The sequence below is a fragment of the Urocitellus parryii genome, chromosome 5 (genome assembly GCF_045843805.1).
Source record: "Urocitellus parryii isolate mUroPar1 chromosome 5, mUroPar1.hap1, whole genome shotgun sequence".
Classification (NCBI taxonomy): domain Eukaryota; kingdom Metazoa; phylum Chordata; class Mammalia; order Rodentia; family Sciuridae; genus Urocitellus; species Urocitellus parryii.
The window spans coordinates 124,840,747-124,862,601 of NC_135535.1; the positions used below are offsets into that span (position 1 = coordinate 124,840,747).

General features: G+C 31.9%; 1 protein-coding gene across 1 annotated transcript in view; it reads left to right on the forward strand.

The window, feature by feature from the left end:
- Ankrd30a (ankyrin repeat domain 30A) overlaps window positions 1–21,855 on the forward strand; it is a 115,556-nt gene that overhangs the window by 41,296 nt on the left and 52,405 nt on the right. Inside the window, exons 19-22 of the mRNA XM_026399545.2 lie at window positions 2,112–2,279; window positions 4,311–4,344; window positions 4,834–4,975; window positions 13,131–13,344. Of these exons, the coding sequence (XP_026255330.1) occupies window positions 2,112–2,279; window positions 4,311–4,344; window positions 4,834–4,975; window positions 13,131–13,344 (558 nt within the window). The remainder of the gene's footprint in view (window positions 1–2,111; window positions 2,280–4,310; window positions 4,345–4,833; window positions 4,976–13,130; window positions 13,345–21,855) is intronic.

Below are 21,855 nucleotides of genomic sequence, written 5' to 3' on the forward strand. Positions count from 1 at the left end.
TGAGGAAATAGTTTATAATTTTATGGAAAAAAATTTTGAGTATAAAATGGTTAAAAATGAGGTTGCATCTATAGTGTGCAATTAAAATGTATTTAAAGCAATTTGATGACAAATTCTAGTCAAATTTTGTTCTAACACTTGTATAATCTGTTAAATTGCAGAAGGAAGCTACATGCTATATTCACATTCTACCTTTTTACCAAAAAAATAGTCATTAGATTTGGGGGTTTTGTTCACAATGTCTAGTGCTTAAATATTTGACTCTCAAATTAATCTGAAAATTGCTAAGGGCATCCTTGTTCCATCAGTACTTCAGTATATTAGATAAAACCTATTAAAAATTTCATCAAAGAATTTTTGCTGTACTAAATCAGGAATTGGCGTACTTTTTTTCCATAAAGAACCAGATGGTAAATATTTTAGTCTTGTGGACCCGAAGTTCTCTGTTGTAATCCAGAATCTATCATAGACATTAAATGAGTAAGTGAGATTAAATTCCAATAAAACTTTATTGACAGGGGCTGGGGTGTAGCTTAGCAAAAAAAAAAAAAAAGAATGACTACAAAACATCTAAGTCAGTAAGTATGGACTCTTTTTTCAAAGGCTTCACAGCTAGGTGACATTGGGAATGACCTAAATTTTTCAATCCTTATATAATGATTAATAGTATATTTTAACACTTTATATATTTATGTTTATATATGGTACTAAAAAACTATTAGACCAAGGAATTAAATAATAAATTCTTAAACTAAGCTAAAAGATCCCTGAAAATGTCTTAGTTATATCTGATAGTCACTTTGCTCATTTTTATCAATAGACCAAAGTTTTATGGACAGTATTTCTTGCTTCATAAGAAATTTTCTAATTCTAGGTATTTTATACTATTCAAATATAGAAAATAGTGTTTCATTTTAAATTATCGAATTCTGTAACAGGAATATAAGCAGGAAAATTCAAAAAATCATTTTATAAACTGAATTTTTATAAATTGTATGTAAAGTTACTTGAAATATATGGTGTGGTACATATTGAAATATATCATCTTTAGAAAGGATAATGAGTTGTACTTAGGTGAACATGCCTGTAATTCCAGCCAGTCAGGATGCTAGCATGAAGATTTCAAATTTGAGAACAGCCTCAGCAACTTAGTGAGGCCCTAAGTATCTGCCTCAAAATAAAAAGTAAAAATACTGAGGAGGTAGCCAAGTGGTAAGGCACCCCTGGGTTAAGTTCCCAGTACCAATAAATAAACAAATGAACTAAATTAAAATAAAATAAAAAGATAATTACATGCATACATGGTATATTTAAAGATTTACTGCATTAACACTTGGGTTTTAGCACAAGGGTTAGCAAATCTAGCTTATTGCATTTCTATAAACAGTTTTTTTAGTGTGTGCTTGTGTATGTGTGTTGTTAAAGATGGAACCTATGGTCTTATGCTAGTCAAATGCTTTACCACTAAGCTACAACCTCAGCCCTCCATTCCTTCTTGAACTCAGTAAGTTTTATTCCTGCCACTCCTCCACAATTATTTTCCCCAAGGTCACCACTGATTTTCACTTTAATAACTTTTTTTTTTAAGAGAGAGACAGAGACAGAGAGAGAGAGAGAGAGAGAAATTTTTAATATTTATTTTTTAGTTTTCGGCGGACACAACATCTTTGTTGGTATGTGGTGCTGAGGATCGAACCCGGGCCGCACGCATGCCAGGCGAGCGCGCTACCGCTTGAGCCACATCCCCAGCCCCCACTTTAATAACTCTTGACATCATTTCTTCCACCTCATTTTACTTAACCTGTCAGCAATATTTGACCCAATGAAAAACTCCTCTAAAAAACTTTCTTCACTTGGCTTTCAGGATACTATTCAACTTCCTTGTATGTAGAAATAACTTTTCATATGTCCACTATTATGTAACACTTTGTATTATAATTGTAAATTTATTTGTTGTTTGAAGCAGAGAATATACATTTTATTTTATTCACTGGTGCTTCATAACTTTTTGAATTAATAAATGAATTTAAATGAGGAAGATTTGGAATTTTTTATTGTTTATCAGTAGAATTATTACTAAAAACAGGCTTTTTAATGGATTTTTAAATTAGTGATCCTGCCTTACATACAAAAGAAGTAAAGAAAAATGAAAATGAAAAATATACCTCCAAAGAATCTGTGACTACACCAGCATTTGAGATGGCTGATTCATTAACTGGTGGTCTACTACAAGTAAAGGATGGTTGCCACTTAAGTGAAATAGATCAGGATGAAGAAAGGTAAAATCTATAAATTTATTTCCTTGTGAATGTTAACAGTGATTACTTTTCTGGAAATAAAACAGTATAGCATGGTCTGGAGAAAGAGAATGCTCCGTGATATCACACTGCTAACAAGTTGATTAAAATAAGGACAAGTGACTGACAAGGAGCAATTTCAATAAATGGTCACTATGGAAACCTGACTGCAATAGATAAGTATGGACAATAACTTAAAGAATTCTTAATTGGAAAGACAATAGAAAAGTCAGAAATAACTAAGAAGAATGTGGAATTAAAGAGAGTTCTTTTTGTTTAAAATAGAAGTTTTTAGTGGATGCTTGCATGCTGTTGGAAATGATTCAGCAGAAAAGGACATATTTATTCAATTGTGTTTGCATGTTGAAGTATTAGAAAGCTTCACATATTATTTTTGAGCATTTATAGTAAATTAATTGTTCTTAGAACTTCTATTCATGTGTGCGTGTATTTTTTTTTTATGATAAGAGATTGTTGTTCATCATGAATTCGTTCAGAAGTGGAATATTCTAATATAATGGAGCATGGAAATAATGACCCAAAAGTTAATTGCCACACTTAGATTTTTTTTAATTATGTAATAAAAAAAATATACAAACATTTAAGTTGCACTAAATAGAAGGTAATTATACCTTGTGCTTTGGATAGTTGTCATCATAAATAGCTATTATTTTGTATGTTAGTCTAAAATATCAGGTGTGTCAATTTAATAATTGTTTAAATTCTGGGGAAATGGGGAGGATTTAGCTTATGTACATAGGAAAGTAAAATACTAACAACCTAGCATGGATTATTACTTTTGAAATATAAAGTTTTAAAGTATAAAAAGTCTGTTTCCATATACCAGCAGTGTCACTGACATGTTTGATAAGTTTATGTTGAAAGATGAATGATGAATCATTAATTTCCTTAGGAAAAAATCAGTCATTGGTTTATTGAATGTAGATTTTCAAAATTGCCTAGGTTTAAAATATTTCTATTTTGAAAAAGATATTTGCAAGATTCAGAAATCATTATTATTAGCCAGGTGCGGTGGTGCATACCTGTCATCCCAGTGGCTCGGGAAGCTGAGGCAGGAGGATTGCAAGTTCAAAGCCACCCTCTGCAGTTGGCAAGACCCTAAACTTATCAAGACCCTGTCTCAAAAAAAAAAAAAAAAAAAAGCAAAAATGAAAATGAGGTAGGAATGTGTCCCAGGGATTGGTGCCTCTAGATTCAATCCCTGGTGCCAAAAGAAAAAGGAAAAAGAAAGAAATTATTGTTTATAATTATAGCCAGAAATGAAATGATTATGCAGATTAATCTGCTATTGTATCACTTAAAAGCACTTGAAGATAAATGTTTGTTTCAAAACACATGTGAAACACATGTTATAGAGCCAGAATTCCTGGGTTTGAATTCTGGGTTTGCCATTGATTAGCTATATGGTCTCAGGCAAGTTTCTTAACCTTTCTTTGCCTAGTTTTTTCCTTTAAAAGATACCTAATGTGTACCTACCTCTCAGAATTATTATGAGCATTAAAATTAGCTTAAAACACATTTATAGTGCTTAAAATAATGCATACCAATTCCATAATAGATCCTGAAAAAATTAATTTCTATCATGATTTTAAAAGGATTTCTTACATAAGGACTTATCGATATTTTCTAAATATGTCTGAGTGCCCATAAAAGTTCGCTTTTATTAAAAATGACAGTAACAAAAAAACCTTATGTATTTCTTTCTATAAAGTAACTTTATGTTTTTCCTTTTGCTTTGATCAAAGTTTGACCTAAATTTAATTCTTTGTTATGATATTATTATAGTGTCATTTGTTGTCCCTTTCTGTTACTCTTTGTTTATAGTTGAATCCCCTTATAGAAAATTATTACATTTTAAATAACCTGTTAGTTTTGTGAATGGAAAAAATAAAATTAAAATGCAAATATGTTATAAAATGATAACAGTTCAGATAGTCTTTGTATTTTACAGATTTAATATTTGCCTATAAAGACTTTATGCTTTTATTTTAGGCCCATAAAGAAAGCATCTATTGAAAAGGAAAAGGTATTGTAAAAGCTAATCATTATAAAAATATAAATTTACAGATACATTATAAAAAGTAAAGTGAAAGAATAGAGAATCTTTTGTTATATATACATATTTCCTTTGAAAAAGTGATTAAGAAATAGTGGCTATTGATAAAGGTATCCTTTTGACAAAAGTCAGTTCTTTCAAGAAGCACCTGTGCTTCTGCTCATATTATAACATGGATAATTAGGCAGGGTGGCACATGCCTGTAATCCCAGTGATTCAGGAGGACAAGGCAAAAGGACCCAGCTTCAAGGCGAGCCTCAGCAACTTAAACCCTAAGCTCAAAATAAAAAAGTAAAAGGTCTGAGTATGTAGTTCAGTGGTAAAGCACCACTGGGTAGTTCAGTCCCCAGTATCAAAAAATACAAGAAAAACTTAGGAGTAATTGTCACTTCTGTAAATTTAGTATATGGTCTAAATATTCAGAGAGGACATTTTGAAATACTAATATTTATTTTATAGGCCCCCCAAAAAATAAATGCTATGGATGACCTTGATGACTTAACTCAATCGTCTGAAACAGCCTCAGAGGATTATGAATTGCTTTACCCTAGTTATGAGAATATGTTGCTCCTAATTGAACAACTTAGAATGGAGTGTAAAGGTAAGATCATTGCATAAATATAGGGCCTTTTGTATATTAATATATACACACGTTGCTTAGCATTGCACCATAAACATTGATGTGTTACAGTGCTGTTATATCAGAAATATGCTTTATATTAAAATAGAATGAGGGGCTGGGGTTGTGGCTTAGTAATAGAGTGCTCACCTAGCACATGTGAGACCCTGGGTTTGATCCTCGGCACCACATATAAATAAATAAAATAAAGCTATTGTGTCCACCTACAACTGAAAATATATTTTTTTTAAAAAATGAGAACTTTTATACACACTGTGAGTCAAAGAGCTACAGTAATTCCCACTGTACTTTTCTTAGCATGAATAGTACTGCAGTCTTTTTTGTTAACTTTGTTTTTATTCTGTGTCTTGAGTATAGACAGGTCAAAAAACTTTTGTTTGTATCTGTACTGCTGCAGTAATCTTAGCAACTGTTTGCTCACCCCACCTCCTGAAACCATGGTCTGCTTTGAAACTATATTTACCTATTTTTAAAAATTCAGATCTTATCATTTTAACTCCTTCCTTAAAACCCACTCATCACTTCTCATTGTTATAAGGATAAAGATCTCAGTCTTCCAGCTTTATTCTGTTTCTTTATGTGTCATAACCACTATTTTAGATGTTTGTTCTTGCAATAGAACTTTTGGGTTTTAATGGCTTGAGTGAAGTATTATTAATACATGATAAACTGTACATATGTGAAGTGTAGAATTTGATGCATTGTGACATATGTATTAAACATATAAAATAACTCATGTAATCAAGAGAGTTAAATTAATCACCCATGAACATCTCCTAATGCCCCTTTATATTTTCTTACTAAGAAACTGCCAAATTTTTCTCAAAGTATTTGTACCATTGCATTCTCAACAACAGTATATGAGAGTTTCAGTTCTTCCCTATCTTCACAAACACACAGTATTGTCAGTTTTGTTTTGTTAATTTTAGCCATTCTAATGGGTGTCTATTATCCATACATTATTGTTTTATTGTACATTATACTCATCATCAATAATGTTGAATATCTTTCCATGGGCTTTTTTTTTCCATTTGTGTATTTTTGGTGAACTGTCTTTTCAAATAAATGTCATTTTAAAACTTATGTTGTTTATTACTTGTTGAGTTTTTAAGTGTTGGTTATATATTCTGAATATGATTCCTTTATCGACTATATTTTTGAAAGAATTTTTCCTCAATTTGAAGCTTGACTTTTTAATCCTCTTTTTTCTTTTAATGATGTGGTGTTATATAGAAGATAAAATCATAACAAGTGTAAAATAATATTTCTTATCTTCAGGATAGTATTTTAAAGAAATCATACAGGTTTTTTAAATTTTTTATTTGTACTTTGACATATTTACGTGGAGTATAACTTCCCATTTTTGTGGTTGTACATAATGTGGTGTTACACTGGTCATGCATCATATATGAAAATAGGAAAGTTATGTTCAATTCATTCTGCTGTCTTGTCTTTTCCCATCCTTCCTCCCTTCCCTTCATAACCCTTTATCTAATCCACTGAACTTCTGTTCTTCCTCTCCCCCCCCTTTATGGTGAGTTAGCATGTACATGTCAGAGGGAACATTCAGCCTTTGGTTTTCTGGGGATTGGCTTATTTCACTTAGCATGGTCATCTCCAGTTTCATCCAATTACCAGCGATGGTTATAAAGTCATTCTGAGTAGTATTCCATTGTGTAATATATCACATCTTCTTTATCCATTCTTCTGTTGAATGGCACCTAGATTGGTTCCATAACTTAGCTATTGCCAATTGAGCTGCTATAAACATTAATGTGATATATAGTATGCTGATTTTAAATCCTTTGGGTACATGCTGAGGAGAGGGATAACTGGGTAAAATGGTAGTTCCATGCCAAGTTTTCTGAGGAATCTCCATATTACTTTTAATAGTGGTTACACCAGTTTATAGTCCCATCAGCAATATATGAGTGTACCTTTTCCCCACATCCTCACCAACACTTATTGCTACTTGTATTCTTGATAACTGCCATTCTGACTCGATGAGATGAAAGCTCAGTGTAGTTTTAACTTGCATTTCTCTAATTACTAGAGATGTTAAACATTTTTTTCATATATTTGTTGATCAATTATAATTCTGTGAAGTGTCTGCTCAATTTGCCCAGTTACTGATTTTTTTTTTTTTTTTTTTTTTTTTTTTGGTGCTAAGTTATTTGAGTTCTTGGGCTGGGGTTGTGGCTCAGTGGAAGAGCTCTTACCTAGCACGTGTGAGGCACTAGATTCAATCCTCAGCACCACATAGATACAATTAATAAAATAAAGGTACTGTGTCCATCTATTAAAAAAAAGTTTTATATGATGGACATTAATGCTCTATCTGAGGTACATGCAGGGAAGATTTTTTTTTCCTATTCTGTAGGCTCTATCACATTATCGATTGTTCCCTTTACTGTGAATAAGCTTACTAGTTTGCACCCATCCCATTTAGTGATTCTTGATCTTACTTCTTGTGCTTAGGAGTATTGTTGGGCAATTCAGTTTCTAAGTTGACATGATAGAGATTTGGACCTACTTTTTTTTCTAGTAGGCTCAGGGTCTCTGGTTTAATACCTAGATCATTGATCCACTTTGAATTGAGTTTTTATGCAGGGTGAAAGATAGGGGTCTAATTTCACTTTGCTCTATGGATTTCCAGTTTTCTGAGCACCATTTGTTAAAGAGGCTATCTTTTCTCCAATGTACATTCATGGAGTATGAGATAACTATAGTTAAGTGGGTTTGTCTCTGTTTTCTATTCCGTTCCATTGGTATTCATGTCTATTTTGGTGCCAATACCATGTCATTTTTGTTACTATAACTCTGAAATATAATTTACAATCCAGTATTGTGATGCCTCCTGCTTCACTCTTCTCACTAAAGATTGCTTTGGCTATTCTGGGCCTCCTTTTTTTACAAGTGAATTTCATGACTGCTTTTTCTATTTCTATTAAGAACATCATTGGAATTTAAATAGGAATTGCATTAAATTTGTATAGCACATTTGATAGTTTGGCCATTTTGACAATATTAATTGTGCCTATCCAAGAACATGGGAGATCTTTCCATATTCTAAAGTCTTCTTCAATTTCTTTCTTTAGTGTTCTGTAGTTTTTCATTGTAAAGGTCTTTAAAAACTCTTTTTTTTAGATTGATTTCCAAATATTTTATTTTTTGAGGCTATTGTTAATGGAATAGTTTTTATAATTTCTTTTTCAGTTGATTCATCACTGATATATAGGGACACCATAGATTTATGGTGTTAAATTTACAACCTGCTACTTTGATGGGTTTATTTATGAGTTCTAAAAGTTTTCTGGTAGAGGTTTTTGCATCTTCTAAATATCAAATTATGTCATCAACAAAGAGGGCTAGTTTGAGTTCTTCTTTTGCTACTTGTATCCTTTTAATTTCTTTCTTTGGTCTAATTTGCTCTGGCTAGATTTTCCAGGACTACCTTAAATAGAAGTGGTGAAAGGGTATCCCTGCTTTATTCCAGTTTTTAGTGGGAATGCTTTCAGTTTTTCTATATTTAGAATAATGTTGGCCTTGGGTTTAGCATATATAGCTTTTACAATATTGAGGTATGTTCGTACTATCCCTGGTTTTCTAGTGTTTTGAAGAAGAAGATGCTGAATTTTGTCAAATGCTTCTTCTGCTTCTATTGAAATAATCATGGTTTTTTTGTCTTTAATTCTAGGCTTTTTGTCCTCTTAATGATATCTTTTCAAGAGCAGAAGTTTTATATTTTCATGAAATCAATTTATATATGGATTTTTATTTTTGTGTCATGTCTAAGACATCTTTGTCTAGCACAAGGTCATAAAACTTTTCTTTTATGCTTTTGTCTAGAATTTTTCTAGTTTTAGGTCTTATGTTTATACAAATGATCCACTTCAAGTTCATTTTCTATAGGGTATGAGGTATGGATCCAAGTTCGTTTTGTGGAGATATCCACTTCTTCCAACACCATGTATTCAAAAACCTATCCTTTCTCCACTGTACCATCATTGTGCCTTTGTCAAAAGTAATTTGGCTATTTGGATATTCATATTTATTTACTTACATACTTTCCATTTTATTCCATTAATCTATTTGGCTTTCTTTATACCAGTATCACAGTTTTGATTGCTATAGATTTATACTACTTGAAATCAACACTCCTATCCTTCATATTTTGCTCTTTTTAAGTTATTTTGGCTATTCTAGATTCTTTGCATTTCCATGTGATTTTTTTTTTTCCTTCCTGGGGTTCAAACCCAGGGCCTTGTACATGCTAGGGAAGTGTTCTACCACTGACCTACATCTTAGTACTCATATGAATTTTAGAATTAACTTGTCAAATAAAAAATACATAAATAAAGAGCCTACTGGCCTTCTGGGAATTAGATGCAGGAGAATTAACATCTTAATCATGAATCTTTGAACTTCTGAACAAAGTGATTCCTCCTATCCAACTGTGGCCTATACACATTAATGATTCTCTATCTCCCCTCTTCCAAAGCCTACACAGACTCTGGTAACCATTGTTCTATTCTCTACTTCTATGAGATCAACTTTTAGCATGGAAGTTACATACAGGCTTATCACTTTTATTCATTTTCTCAAAGTATTTAAATTTTCATTGATTTTTTTCTATATCTTCTATTTCCTCTTTTATTCTTTTTATCTTTGATTTTATAGCCCATTTAGGTTGCTATAACAAGATATAGAGTATGTAGCTAATAAATAAGATAAATTTATTTGCCAAAGTTATGAAAGATGGGAAGTCCAAAGTCAAGATACTAGCAGATTTGGTGTCTGATGCAGATCTGCTTCCTAATTCATACATGGCTACCCTTTTCCTGTACCTTCACGTGGCAGAAGGAATGAATAAACTCTCTAGCACCTCTGTTTTTTTGTGGATTTTTTTTATTTGTTCTTTTTAGTTATACATGACAGTAGGATGTATTTTCACATATCATATATATATGGAGTTTAACTTCCCATTCATGTGGTTGTACATGATGTGGAGTTATACTGGTCATGTATTTATATGAACATAGGAAAGTTATTTCAGATTCATTCTACTATCTTTTACATTCCCATCCTCTCTCCCATCCCCCCATTCACCCCTGTCCAATCAAGTGAACATCCACTAACCCCCACCATTGTGATTCAGCATCTACATATCAGAGAGAACATTAGGCCTTTAGGTTTGGGGGATTGACTGATTTCACTCAGCATGATAGTCTCCAGTGTGTCTCTGTTTTTAAGAGGACTAATCAGTTTTTTGAGTTCTGTGCCCCCTCTCTTCAACAGGCCCTATTTCCTAATCCATTATATTTCAGGATATGAATTTTGAGGAGATAAAAACAGACTATAGCAAATGTTTATTATATGTATTCATGTTTATTATAACCTTTCTTCTGCTTACTTTGAGTTTAATTTGCTCCTTTCTAGTTTTAGGTGGAAGTCAAAGACCATTGATATGAGATGCTTCAAATAGGAACATTCAGTGCTAAAAATTTTCATTTAAGTACAGCAATAGTTACATTCCACAAATTCTGCCATCTTGTATTTTTATTTTCATTTACTTCAAAATACTTTCTAGTTTCTGTTTTCATTACCTCTTTAAACAGTATTATTTAAATTGTGTTAACTTACTTTTTAAATATTAATTTTCAGAGATATTTTCATTATTGATTTCTACTCTGATTACTTTGTAATCAGGGAACACACTTTGGATGGCTAAAGTCATTTTGATTTAATCATTTTATTAAGATTTATTGTAAGTAGAATTATGCGTTCAAGTCTACTGCATTCTTTTTTTATTTTTATTTTTTTAGTTGTTGTTTATTTATATGCGTTGCTGAGAATCAAACCCAGTGAGTGCCTCACACATGCTAGGGAAGTTATCTAACACTGAGCCACAGCCTCAGCCCCTCTACTACATTTTTGCTGATTTTTCTGCCCACATATTCTTACTTATTGAGTAAGGAATTTTGACATCTCAGAAGATACTTGTGAACTTTATCTTTTTTTCTTTTTCAGTTCTATCAATTTTTGCCTCATATACTTTAAAGATGTCATTGGGTGCATAAACATTCAGAACTATGCGTCTTCTTGATTAATTAAATCCTTTATCATTATGAAGTGACCTTCATTATTGCTGGGAGTAGATTTTGCTATGAACTCCACTTTGGAATTAATATAGCCATTTCTGCTAAGCCTTCTTTTATCAAATATTAGTGAATATATTTTTTTCCATCTTTTTAACAAATTTGGTCTTTAAGTATGTTTCTTATAGATACATATAGTTTGATCTTAGTTTTTAATCCAGTTTGACTATCTACCTTTTAATAGAAGATTTTAGAGCATTATAATGTAACATAATTACTGGATATAGTGAAAAATCTATGTGCATATTTTGACTCTACAAAACCTTAACTACTAACAGATTGCTGTTAACTGGAAGTTTATATTCAATCCATGTATATTTTCTATGTTAAAAGTATTATGAATGGTGAAAAATAAATAAGAAATGCAAGAGGTCACTTTTTACTAGTACAGGCAATTCACTGGAAAAATTAACTGCTTTTGTGAATATGATTAAGATTGAATGGCCTTTTAAGTGGATACTTATTACACTGGAATTCACAATAGCAACAAAAAGTGCCTATGAAATTATATCAATAGTGCAGTTATGTAATACATCTTTAATTCTGTTTACATTTCTCTTGATATCAGGTGGTATCATATACAGTCTATATTTGTATGCTTAAGTTTTCATAAATTTTAACTTTCTATAATAGGTTTATATTTTATGGTAACAAATGATAAAATAGACTATTCCCTAGATTTTATGCATTCTGTCATGTCTTTTCCTTATTTTTTTTTCAGTATTTCTAGGCTATGTGTTCATCTGCAATTTTTTTGTATTATTACAAATCTTTAAAAAAATCCACACATAAGTGAACTCACACCGTTTAGATTTGTCTGTCATAATGTTTGATTTTTCTCAGCTTGCATCTCCCTAAAGTGCAATTTGATTGTTTGGTTTTCTTCTGTTTTATGAAATCTTTCATGCTGGCTCTTTTTGAATTTTAGTTTGGGATTCAGTTAGGTTACTTACATATCACTTGATCCTTCCTGGTCTTTTTATTTTTATGATTTGTTAGGTATATCAGAACAGTACTTAACTTAGAGTTAATTCCTCACTGCTCAGGCAAGATATTTCTGATTACCCATTGCCAAGAGAATTACCAGTTTTTATAACCTGCCTGATGGGAATGACACTCTTCCTGGCATAGTTTCCTCTAATCTTTCCAGATGTTCTCTCATTTGGTCCCAGGTAGTTTCCTGGCACACATGTGGTGTTCATTACTCAAATACTCAAGGATGACCCCCTACAGATCTCCAGGGTTCTTCCTCTGTACTGCTCCTTCCTCTCTAATATTCGATGCTGTGATGTCTCTCTCTTCCTTACAGACTTACCAGACTTCATCACCTCAATTCAGGGAATCTGTTAGACTCACTTTAGTTCCTCTAGTATAATGATCTGGAAGCTTTTGCACAGCAGGAAACAGGAATATTCAGAAGGTTTACTTATTTCCTATCAGAGATTATTGTCTTCTTTACCTGAAGGAAATCCACTGGCTTGAAATTGTTATTTGATATAGTTTGTCTGTTTTGTGTTTGGTTGTTTCAGGTGGGAACATGAAGCAAAACCTTTAATTCATCTTGTCTAAAAATAGAGCTAATGTTCTTCTTCACCCTCTTCCTATCTGCTTCCTGTTCACCCTCATTTCTCAGTGTAGCCATCTCTTCCACAAGAAAATCATCCTCGGCCCAGTGTAGACCAAATTCCCTTGTGTGATCACAGAGTTCTATTTTCGTATAGCATCTTTCTGGATTTATAATGGTCACTATTTGTCTTCTTTACTGCAAGACTTTAACCTAAACAAGAGTAGAAGTTTTGTCTGTTTTATCTGCAAAGTTTAATATAATGTGCTCCACATTGTAGGAACTCAGTATACTTTTGTTCATATATTAATATGTGAATGTGAAAATGCATAGTACATTTTAGACAAAATGTACTCATATGTTTTACTTCTACCTTGTTTTCTCCCTGATACAGATTCTGTTAGCCTATTAAAACTTTGGGATGCAGTTCATTCATATAAAAGATTAATAGAACTTAAAAAAAGTCATTGTGAACTACTTACAGGAAAAATTAAAAAAATGGAAAATAAGGTTCGTGAACTACAAAAGGAGCTGTCAAGCACAAATGAAGTGAAATCACAGTTAGAACATGAAAAGGTAGAATGGGAAGGAGAAATTCACAATTTGAGGTATGAAATTCTATTTTAAAGAATTATTTATTTGAACTACTTATATACTATAGATATGTATTTGCATTATTTGAATTTTTGTAACAATTGTTTAATATTTTAATATAAAAAGTTTAAAATATTCTTTGAATATCCAGCAATATAGTTGCATGAAGTTCAGACTAAGGTATTTTTGTCCCTGTCTATTCAGTGAATATACAATTATGAAGAAAAGGCATGAGAAAGAAAATCTCTGAATTCTTTTGGTTTTAGTTGTTCAAGGGAACTCCATGTGGAATTTATCTTACATTTGTCTAAATCTAAGAAGGATATTTTAAATCACAGAATGATTTCTAAATCATTGTCCAATATAGCATGTTTCTGATCTCTCAATGTTTTCATCAATATGCTTACAAAATATAAAATTGTTCTAAAAGCAAAAAGTAAAATACAAATACAAAGATACTTGTCAAATATTTCAAAGTAAAAAATGAATAACTTGGGCTTATTTAATTTGAGATTTTTATCTGCTAGTGGTTCTGAGCTGACTATATTTTATTTTCAGAATTGTTCAGGAGTGAAGATTTAAAATTTGCAATTGAAAATAAAAGATGTAGGACTGACTTATTTTAAATTAAAAAAAATTGTAATTGTTGACTTACCTTCCAGGATATGCAAAGAAGAGAACTTCTTTAGTCTTGTGGAATATTAAATTCTTGAAAATAATAAATGACTTATCAACCATGAATACATCTTAACAATTATATGCATATTCTTCTCTATCAGAGTTTTAATGGCAATATAGAAGGCTGCCATATAGAAACCTCACTATTTGGCAAATAAAATTTGGGTTTGGTTTGGGAGTTTTTTGGTTTCTTTTATAACAATCCTAAACATTATATTGTTTTTGTTTTTTTTGAGATCTTACCACTTTCTCTTACCACTTTCTAGTTTCTAGTTTTAGGTCTTATATTTATACAAATGATCCACTTCAAGTTCATTTTCTATAGGTTATGAGGTATGGATCCAAGTTCGTTTTGTGGAGATATCCACTTCTTCCAACACCATGTATTCAAAAACCTATCCTTTCTCCACTGTACCATCATTGTGCCTTTGTCAAAAGTAATTTGGCTATTTGGATATTCATATTTATTTACTTACATACTTTCCATTTTATTCCATTAATCTATTTGACTTTCTTTATACCAGTATCACAGTTTTGATTGCTATAGATTTATACTACTTGAAATCAACACTCCTATCCTTCATATTTTGTTCTTTTTTAGTTATTTTGGCTATTCTAGATTCTTTGCATTTCCATGTGATTTTTTTTCCTTCCTGGGGTTCAAACCCAGGGCCTTGTACATGCTAGGGAAGTGTTCTACCACTGACCTACATCTTAGTACTCATATGAATTTTAGAATTAACTTGTCAAATAAAAAATACATAAATAAAGAGCCTACTGGCCTTCTGGGAATTAGATGCAGGAGAATTAACATCTTAATCATGAATCTTTGAACTTCTGAACAAAGTGATTCCTCCTATCCAACTGTGGCCTATACACATTAATGATTCTCTATCTCCCCTCTTCCAAAGCCTACACAGACTCTGGTAACCATTGTTCTATTCTCTACTTCTATGAGATCAACTTTTAGCATGGAAGTTACATACAGGCTTATCACTTTTATTCATTTTCTCAAAGTATTTAAATTTTCATTGATTTTTTTCTATATCTTCTATTTCCTCTTTTATTCTTTTTATCTTTGATTTTATAGCCCATTTAGGTTGCTATAACAAGATATAGAGTATGTAGCTAATAAATAAGATAAATTTATTTGCCAAAGTTATGAAAGATGGGAAGTCCAAAGTCAAGATACTAGCAGATTTGGTGTCTGATGCAGATCTGCTTCCTAATTCATACATGGCTACCCTCTTCCTGTACCTTCACATGGCAGAAGGAATGAACAAACTCTCTAGCATCTCTGTTTTTTGTTTGTTTTTATTAGTGCATTAAAGTTATACATAATATTGGGGGTACATAGCATGGTTTGGTCAATTTCATTACACCATTCCTCTCCTTTTACATCCCCCTTCACTCCTCATCAGAACTACCTTTCCTTTCCTCCAGTGATCTCCCTTCTTTCTTCATGGAGTTCCCTCCCTCCACCTTCACCCTTGTTGGTCAAGCTTCTGCATATGAGAGAAAACATTCAACCCTTGACTTTCTAAATCTGGCTTATTTCATAAGCTTTAGCATGATATTCTCAAGTTCCATTCCCATACCATCAAATGTCATAATTTCATTCTTCTTTTTGGCTAGTAAAAATGCATTGTGACTATACACCACTTTTTCTTTATTCATTCATCTAATGTTGCACTACTGGGCTAGTTCTATAACTTGGCTGTTGTGAATTGTGCTGCCATAACTTGATATGCCTATATCAGTATAATATGCTAATTTTAATTCTTTAAGATAAATAGCAAAGATTGGGATAGCTGGGTCACATGGTGATTTCATCCCTAGTCTTTTGAGAAATCTCTGTATTGCTTTCCGGAGTAATTTGCAATCCCTCCAATAATTTATGAGTGTACTATTTTCCCCACATCCTCACCAACATTTATTATTTCTGTTTCTGATAATTGCCATTCTGACTGGGGTAAGATGAAATCTCAATGTAGTTTTGATTTGCATTTCCCTGACTTCTAGTGACATTGAACATTTTTTTCATGTATTTGTTGGCCATTTTATTTCTTCTTTTGAGAAGTGTCTGTTTAGTACTTTTGCCCATTTACTAATTGAAGTATTTGGTTTGCAGGAGTGGAGTTTGAGTTCTTTATTTAGTCTGGATATCCCCTGATGGAGAAGCAGTTAGCAAAGATTTTATCCCATTCTGTAAACTCTGTCTTCACAACTTTTGTTTCTATTGCTGTGGGAAAGCTTTTGTTTTGTTTGTTTGTTTGTTTTCTTCTAATTAGTTATTCATGACAGCAGAATTCATATCAACTCATTGGACACAAATGGAGCATAATTTCTCATTTCTCTGGCTGTACATGATACAGAGTCACACCATTCGTGCAATCATACATGTACATAGGGTAATAATGTCTGTCTCATTCCATCATGCTTCCCACCCCCAAACCCCCTCCCCACCCCTCACTCCTTTCTGCCCAGTCCAGAGTTCTCCATTCTTCCCTAGCTCCCACCCCATTATGGATTAGCATCTGCATATCAGAGAAAACATTTGGCCTTTGGGTTTTTAGAATTGGCTTATTTCGCTTAGCCTGATATTTGTGGAGAATCTTTTTAATTTGACTTCAACCCACTTATTGAGTCTTGGTTTTATTTCTTGTGCTTTATGAGTTTTTAATAAGGAAGTTGATGCCTATGTCATTATGTTGGAGTGTTGAGCCTATGTTTTATTCTAGCAGGTTCAAAGTTTCTGATCTAATATCTAGGTCCTTGATCTACGTTGAGTTGACTTTTGTATAAGATGAGAAATAGGGATCCGCTTTCATTCTACATGTAGATATTTATTTTTCCTAGCACCATTTGTTAAAAAGACTCTTTTCTCCAAAGTCTGTTTTTTACACCTTTGTCTGAGTATCAGATGACTATATCTATGTGGATTTATCTCTGTGTCTTCCATTCTATTCCATTTGACTTCATGTCTATGTAAATGCCATGCTGTATTTATTACTAAGACTCTGTACCATAATTTGAATCTGATATCATAAAGCCACCAGTATTGTTCTTCTTGCTTAAGATTACTTTGGCTATTCTGGGTCTCTTACTCTTCCAAATGAATTTTAGAAGTAATTTTTATAGTTCTATGACAAATGTCATTGGTATTTTGATGGGGATTGCATTGAATCTGTCTTAAGCATTTGCTAACATGGCCATTTTGACAATATTAATTCTGCCTATCCAAGAACGTGGGTAATCTTTTCATCTTCTAAGCACTTTTTCAGTTTCTGTCATCAATGTTACATACTTTTCTTTGTTTTTTTAAATGACATTTAGATTATTCCTGTAGACACATTTTCTAAGTAAAGTGCTGATTTGGGGCTTGTCGCATTGAAAATAGTTGATATAAAAGGATAACAAAAACAAAAATAATTCTATTGAAATTAACAAATAATATATTCAACTAATTTATGCAATCTGAAAGGACTTATAGATCCCAGGGAGGAAAGTAGGTAATTGGTTGGGTAGTCAAAGGTTTATTTCTCATCCATTTATATAGTTTTTCATTGTAGAAATTTTTTACTTAATTTGTTAGATTTATTCCCTTTTTTTCTTTTTGTTTTCTTTTTTTGAAGCTATTGTAACTGGAATAGGTTTCCTAATTTTTTTCTCAGTTGATTCATTATTGAAGTATAGGAAAGTGATTGAATTGTGTAAGTTAATCTTGTATCCTGCTACTTTATTAACTTGTTCATCAGTTCTAGAAATTTTCTAGTGGAATGTTTTGGATCTTTTAGATATAGGATCATGTCCTCTGCAAACAGAGATAATTTCACTTCTTGTTTTTCCTATTTGTATCCCTTTAATTTCCTTCTCTTGCCTGATTTCTCTGGCTAGAGTTTCAAGGACTCTGTTTAATAGGAATGGTGAAAGTGGGTATTCCTTGTTCCTGATTTTTGAGGAAATGCTTTCAGTTTATCTCCATTTAGTGTGATGTTGGCCTTCAGTTCATTGTAGTCTTTATAATGTTGAGGTAAGTTCCTCCTATCCCTAATTTCTCCAATATTTTTAATATGAATGGGTGCTAAATTTTGTCAAATACTTTTTCTGCATCTGTTGAGATGATTGTGTGATTCTTGTCCTTAACATTTATTGATTTGTGTATGTGGACCCAACCTTGCATCCCTGGGATAAAACCTATTTGATGGAATAGTGGAATAGGTGGAGTGTGTTTTTGAATGCAGTTTGTTTCATATAATGAATTTGGTAGTGTTCGATTTCTTTTTATTTGTGGAATAATTTGAGGAGGATTGGCATTCTTCTTTAAAGGTCTTGTAGAACTCAGCCTTAAGGCTTTAAAGCCCTAGAAAAAGAAAAGTAAACTAATTCCAAAATCAATAGAAGACAGAAAATAATTAATTTTAGAGCCAAAATTAATTAAATTCAGAATTTTAAAAATGGAAAGGATCAGTGCAACAGAATTTATTCTTAGGAAAGATAAAAAGATTGATAAGCCCTTACCCAAACTAGCCAAAAGAAAGGGATGAATTAACAAATTAGAGATGATAAAGGAGGTAGGTATCATCACAAATTCCAATAACCTGGAAAATCTCAAAAATATTGACACATATCTAGACACATATGACCTACCCAAGTTGAACCTTGAAGATATAGAAATTCTACACCAATGTCGAGCAATTATTTTGAAGTAGCAATTAAAAGCCTTCCAACAAAGAAAAGCCCAGGACAAGCTTTCTTTCTTTTTTTTTTTCTCTCTCCACATTGCAATGAATGCTGCAAGGAACACTTTATATAAATCATTTTCTATAGTCTAATTATTTACTTTGAATAAATTGTTCAATAGAGAATTATTTGGTTAAAATATAAAAACTTTTGAAAAGGTCTTTGATCAATATTTCTTAATAATTCTAAAGAAACTTTATATCATTAATTTCTTCAACAGAGTATGAAATGGCCATTATTCTCGATACAGAAAAAAATCTTTAAAAATGCAAATTTTTTTAATTGTGATGGTGGTTCTGGGGTTGAATTCAGGCCTTGCATATGATAAGCAAGCATTCTGCTACTGAGCTAGAACCTCAGCTTCAGTTTTATTTATTTATTTTTTATGACACATGCATTTTATTATTTATTTAGATGTGTAAACTCTTGCACCAAGTTTTTACAAGCTGGTGAACACTGACAAATTATTTCTCCACAGAACTGTAACCACACATTCCAGACAATATAAATATATGGTTTAACTAACATTAATATATATCACAAAGTTATTAATTACTTAATAAAACAAAATTATCAAGTATCCAAATATTAAGTGACACAGTTCAAAAGGCATATAAAATATCAACTGTCTGCCCAATTCATTATCAGAAATGTACTTTTATTGATTGATTGATTGATTGATTGATTGATTTTTGCAAAAGGCTGGGAAGAAAAAATACACTTCAAACAAAAAAATTGGTACTGAATTTCTGATAATTATGAAAAACTTCTTTCCTTCCTTCCTTACAAGAATTTCAGAAATTTTATGATTAAGAATTGTTTTAGCTACAATAACAGAGTATCTCTACCTTTTTAAAAATATTTACTAAAAAGCATATATTCTACAGATTCTGCATAAGACAAAGGCAACATTTTACTAAAAATATTTAATAGCCTCCTCTTCCAATTTTTTTTCAGACCCTTCCTGTTCAGTTGCACCTCCAAGTGTAAACATTAAATTAACTGAAAGGCTTTTTTTTTTTTGTTTGGTCTGGAGATATTAAAGACATGTGTTTCTGGAACAACTTAGGTTTTCAAAATGGAGGTTTTCCATAAAAGCAAAATTTAAGACATACAGAAAGATATTAAATAATTGCCATAAGACTTGATAAAAATTAAACAAACAAAAAAATGCAGTGATTAAAAGCAAACCTTATGTATACCAATGTGAATTTGGGAGATATAAACATAAAGTGAACAGGCAAATAACCTTACAGTGTTTGAAATTACTGAAGGAATAAATCACATAAAGTCTAGGGTGTTCTTAGTTCCTGGAATTTTTGTTTTGTTTTGTTTTTGTTTTAGTTTTAGTTTTCAGTGGACACAACATCTTTATTTTATTTTTATGTGGTGCTGAGGATCAAACCCAGCGCCCCACACATGCCAGGCAAGCGCTTACTGCTTGAGCCACATCCCCACCCCGGAATTGTGTTTTTTATGATTCTCAAAATACACAAGTATTGTGCTGGGCATTTTGGCACCTTATCTTTCTAAACTTCTTATATAAGATTTGGCATAGAAGTAGATTTAAAGACATTAACTCAATACCGCATGATTTCAGGAAAAATCAAATGGCACAATGATAAGCACATTTTAAATTGTGAACAGCAAGAATCTTTTGCTAAGTGTCCAAATAGGTTGATTATAACTCAAACATAGAGGCTGAAATCCTGTTAAGCTTGTGGCCTGGTAAAACTGCTTTCTAATAAAACAGTTCTTATGGAAGCTTCATCAGATTTATTCACCACACCAACATATTGGCTAATATGGACAACAAATTAGGCCCCATCCTAAGTTTCACTTTTAAGGCAGTAGCCTAAGTTTTATTGAATACAACAGGTGTCTGACTATTGGAGTCTTTGGCGCTCAGACACATTTTAGGACAAATGTTGCTTGCTGTTAAAAGCTCCATGCTGCTTTTGTCTTATGAATTGTACTGCATCTTTATATTTTATTACACCTTCAATTAATGCTAGCACAACAAGCACTGGAGCTCTCCCAAGGCCTACAACACAGTAAATAGGTTCTTCATGAAACTTAAGTTTTACAAGATTAAACCAGTCATCAACAATTTGGACCAGTCATGCACCATCATCAAAAGGCCAATCAAGAATATGGATACTTTCTTTCTCCACAAGAGTAGTGTCATATGTTGCTTAAAATACTCTTAGTATTATGGAAACACCAAACTTAAGTTCCTCTATAAATTTGCTTAAGGTTGGGAGAGTAATGGGAAATGAAATGAACCTTCTAACAAGAGTCATCAAATCTTCACTCCAGTAATACTGAGGCAATAGAAAGGAAGTGCACCAAGGTTTACCCCCTCCAGGTCAGAACTCTTGTAAAGTGCTCTGTGGACTTCAGTTTAATACTTCTATGTCCAGGTTAAATACTCTTATGGGGGGACTTCTTTGTGAAGTAGTATGGATTTCTTTAGTTCACTTGTTGGCATAAAGGTCCTACTGTGCCTAGCAATAATCTCCACTGCCCTTCAGAAATTCCATACATGTGTGACCAAGAACATTGCTCTCTATATTAGATTATGTACTAGATCCTATCTTGTTCCAAAGGAGAATTTTAATTTGCTTATAAAAAAATAATTAAGGTAAGTTGAAAGTAATACAACAAAGAAATATAAAAAGGTAATAACAGACATTGGGCTCCTTAGCCTAGTCTTGGTTTATAGTGATGTGCAAATTTATGTGGTGTGAATACATTTGAAGGTACTATCTTACACTGTAAATCATTTTTAGGGACACTGGTAAAGTTTCATGAAGTTAAAAAATTTATTTCTGGTGAATTTATAAACTTGTTTATAAATAATTTTTATCAAACTTAATTAACTTTAAATTATTATTTTTTAATTGAGGAGGAATTACTATGTTGTTAAAAAGATAATTTGAGTATATAACTTTACAGCAGAATTAGTACTAAAAGAAATTTATCAATTAAGAGAATTGATTAGTTTTCAAGTGTATATGTCCTTTGGAGGCAACTGAAGTGAAAAATCAAAAACATGAAAACTAGAAATGAAAAATGTTCAAAAATATAGTAATTTTATTTGG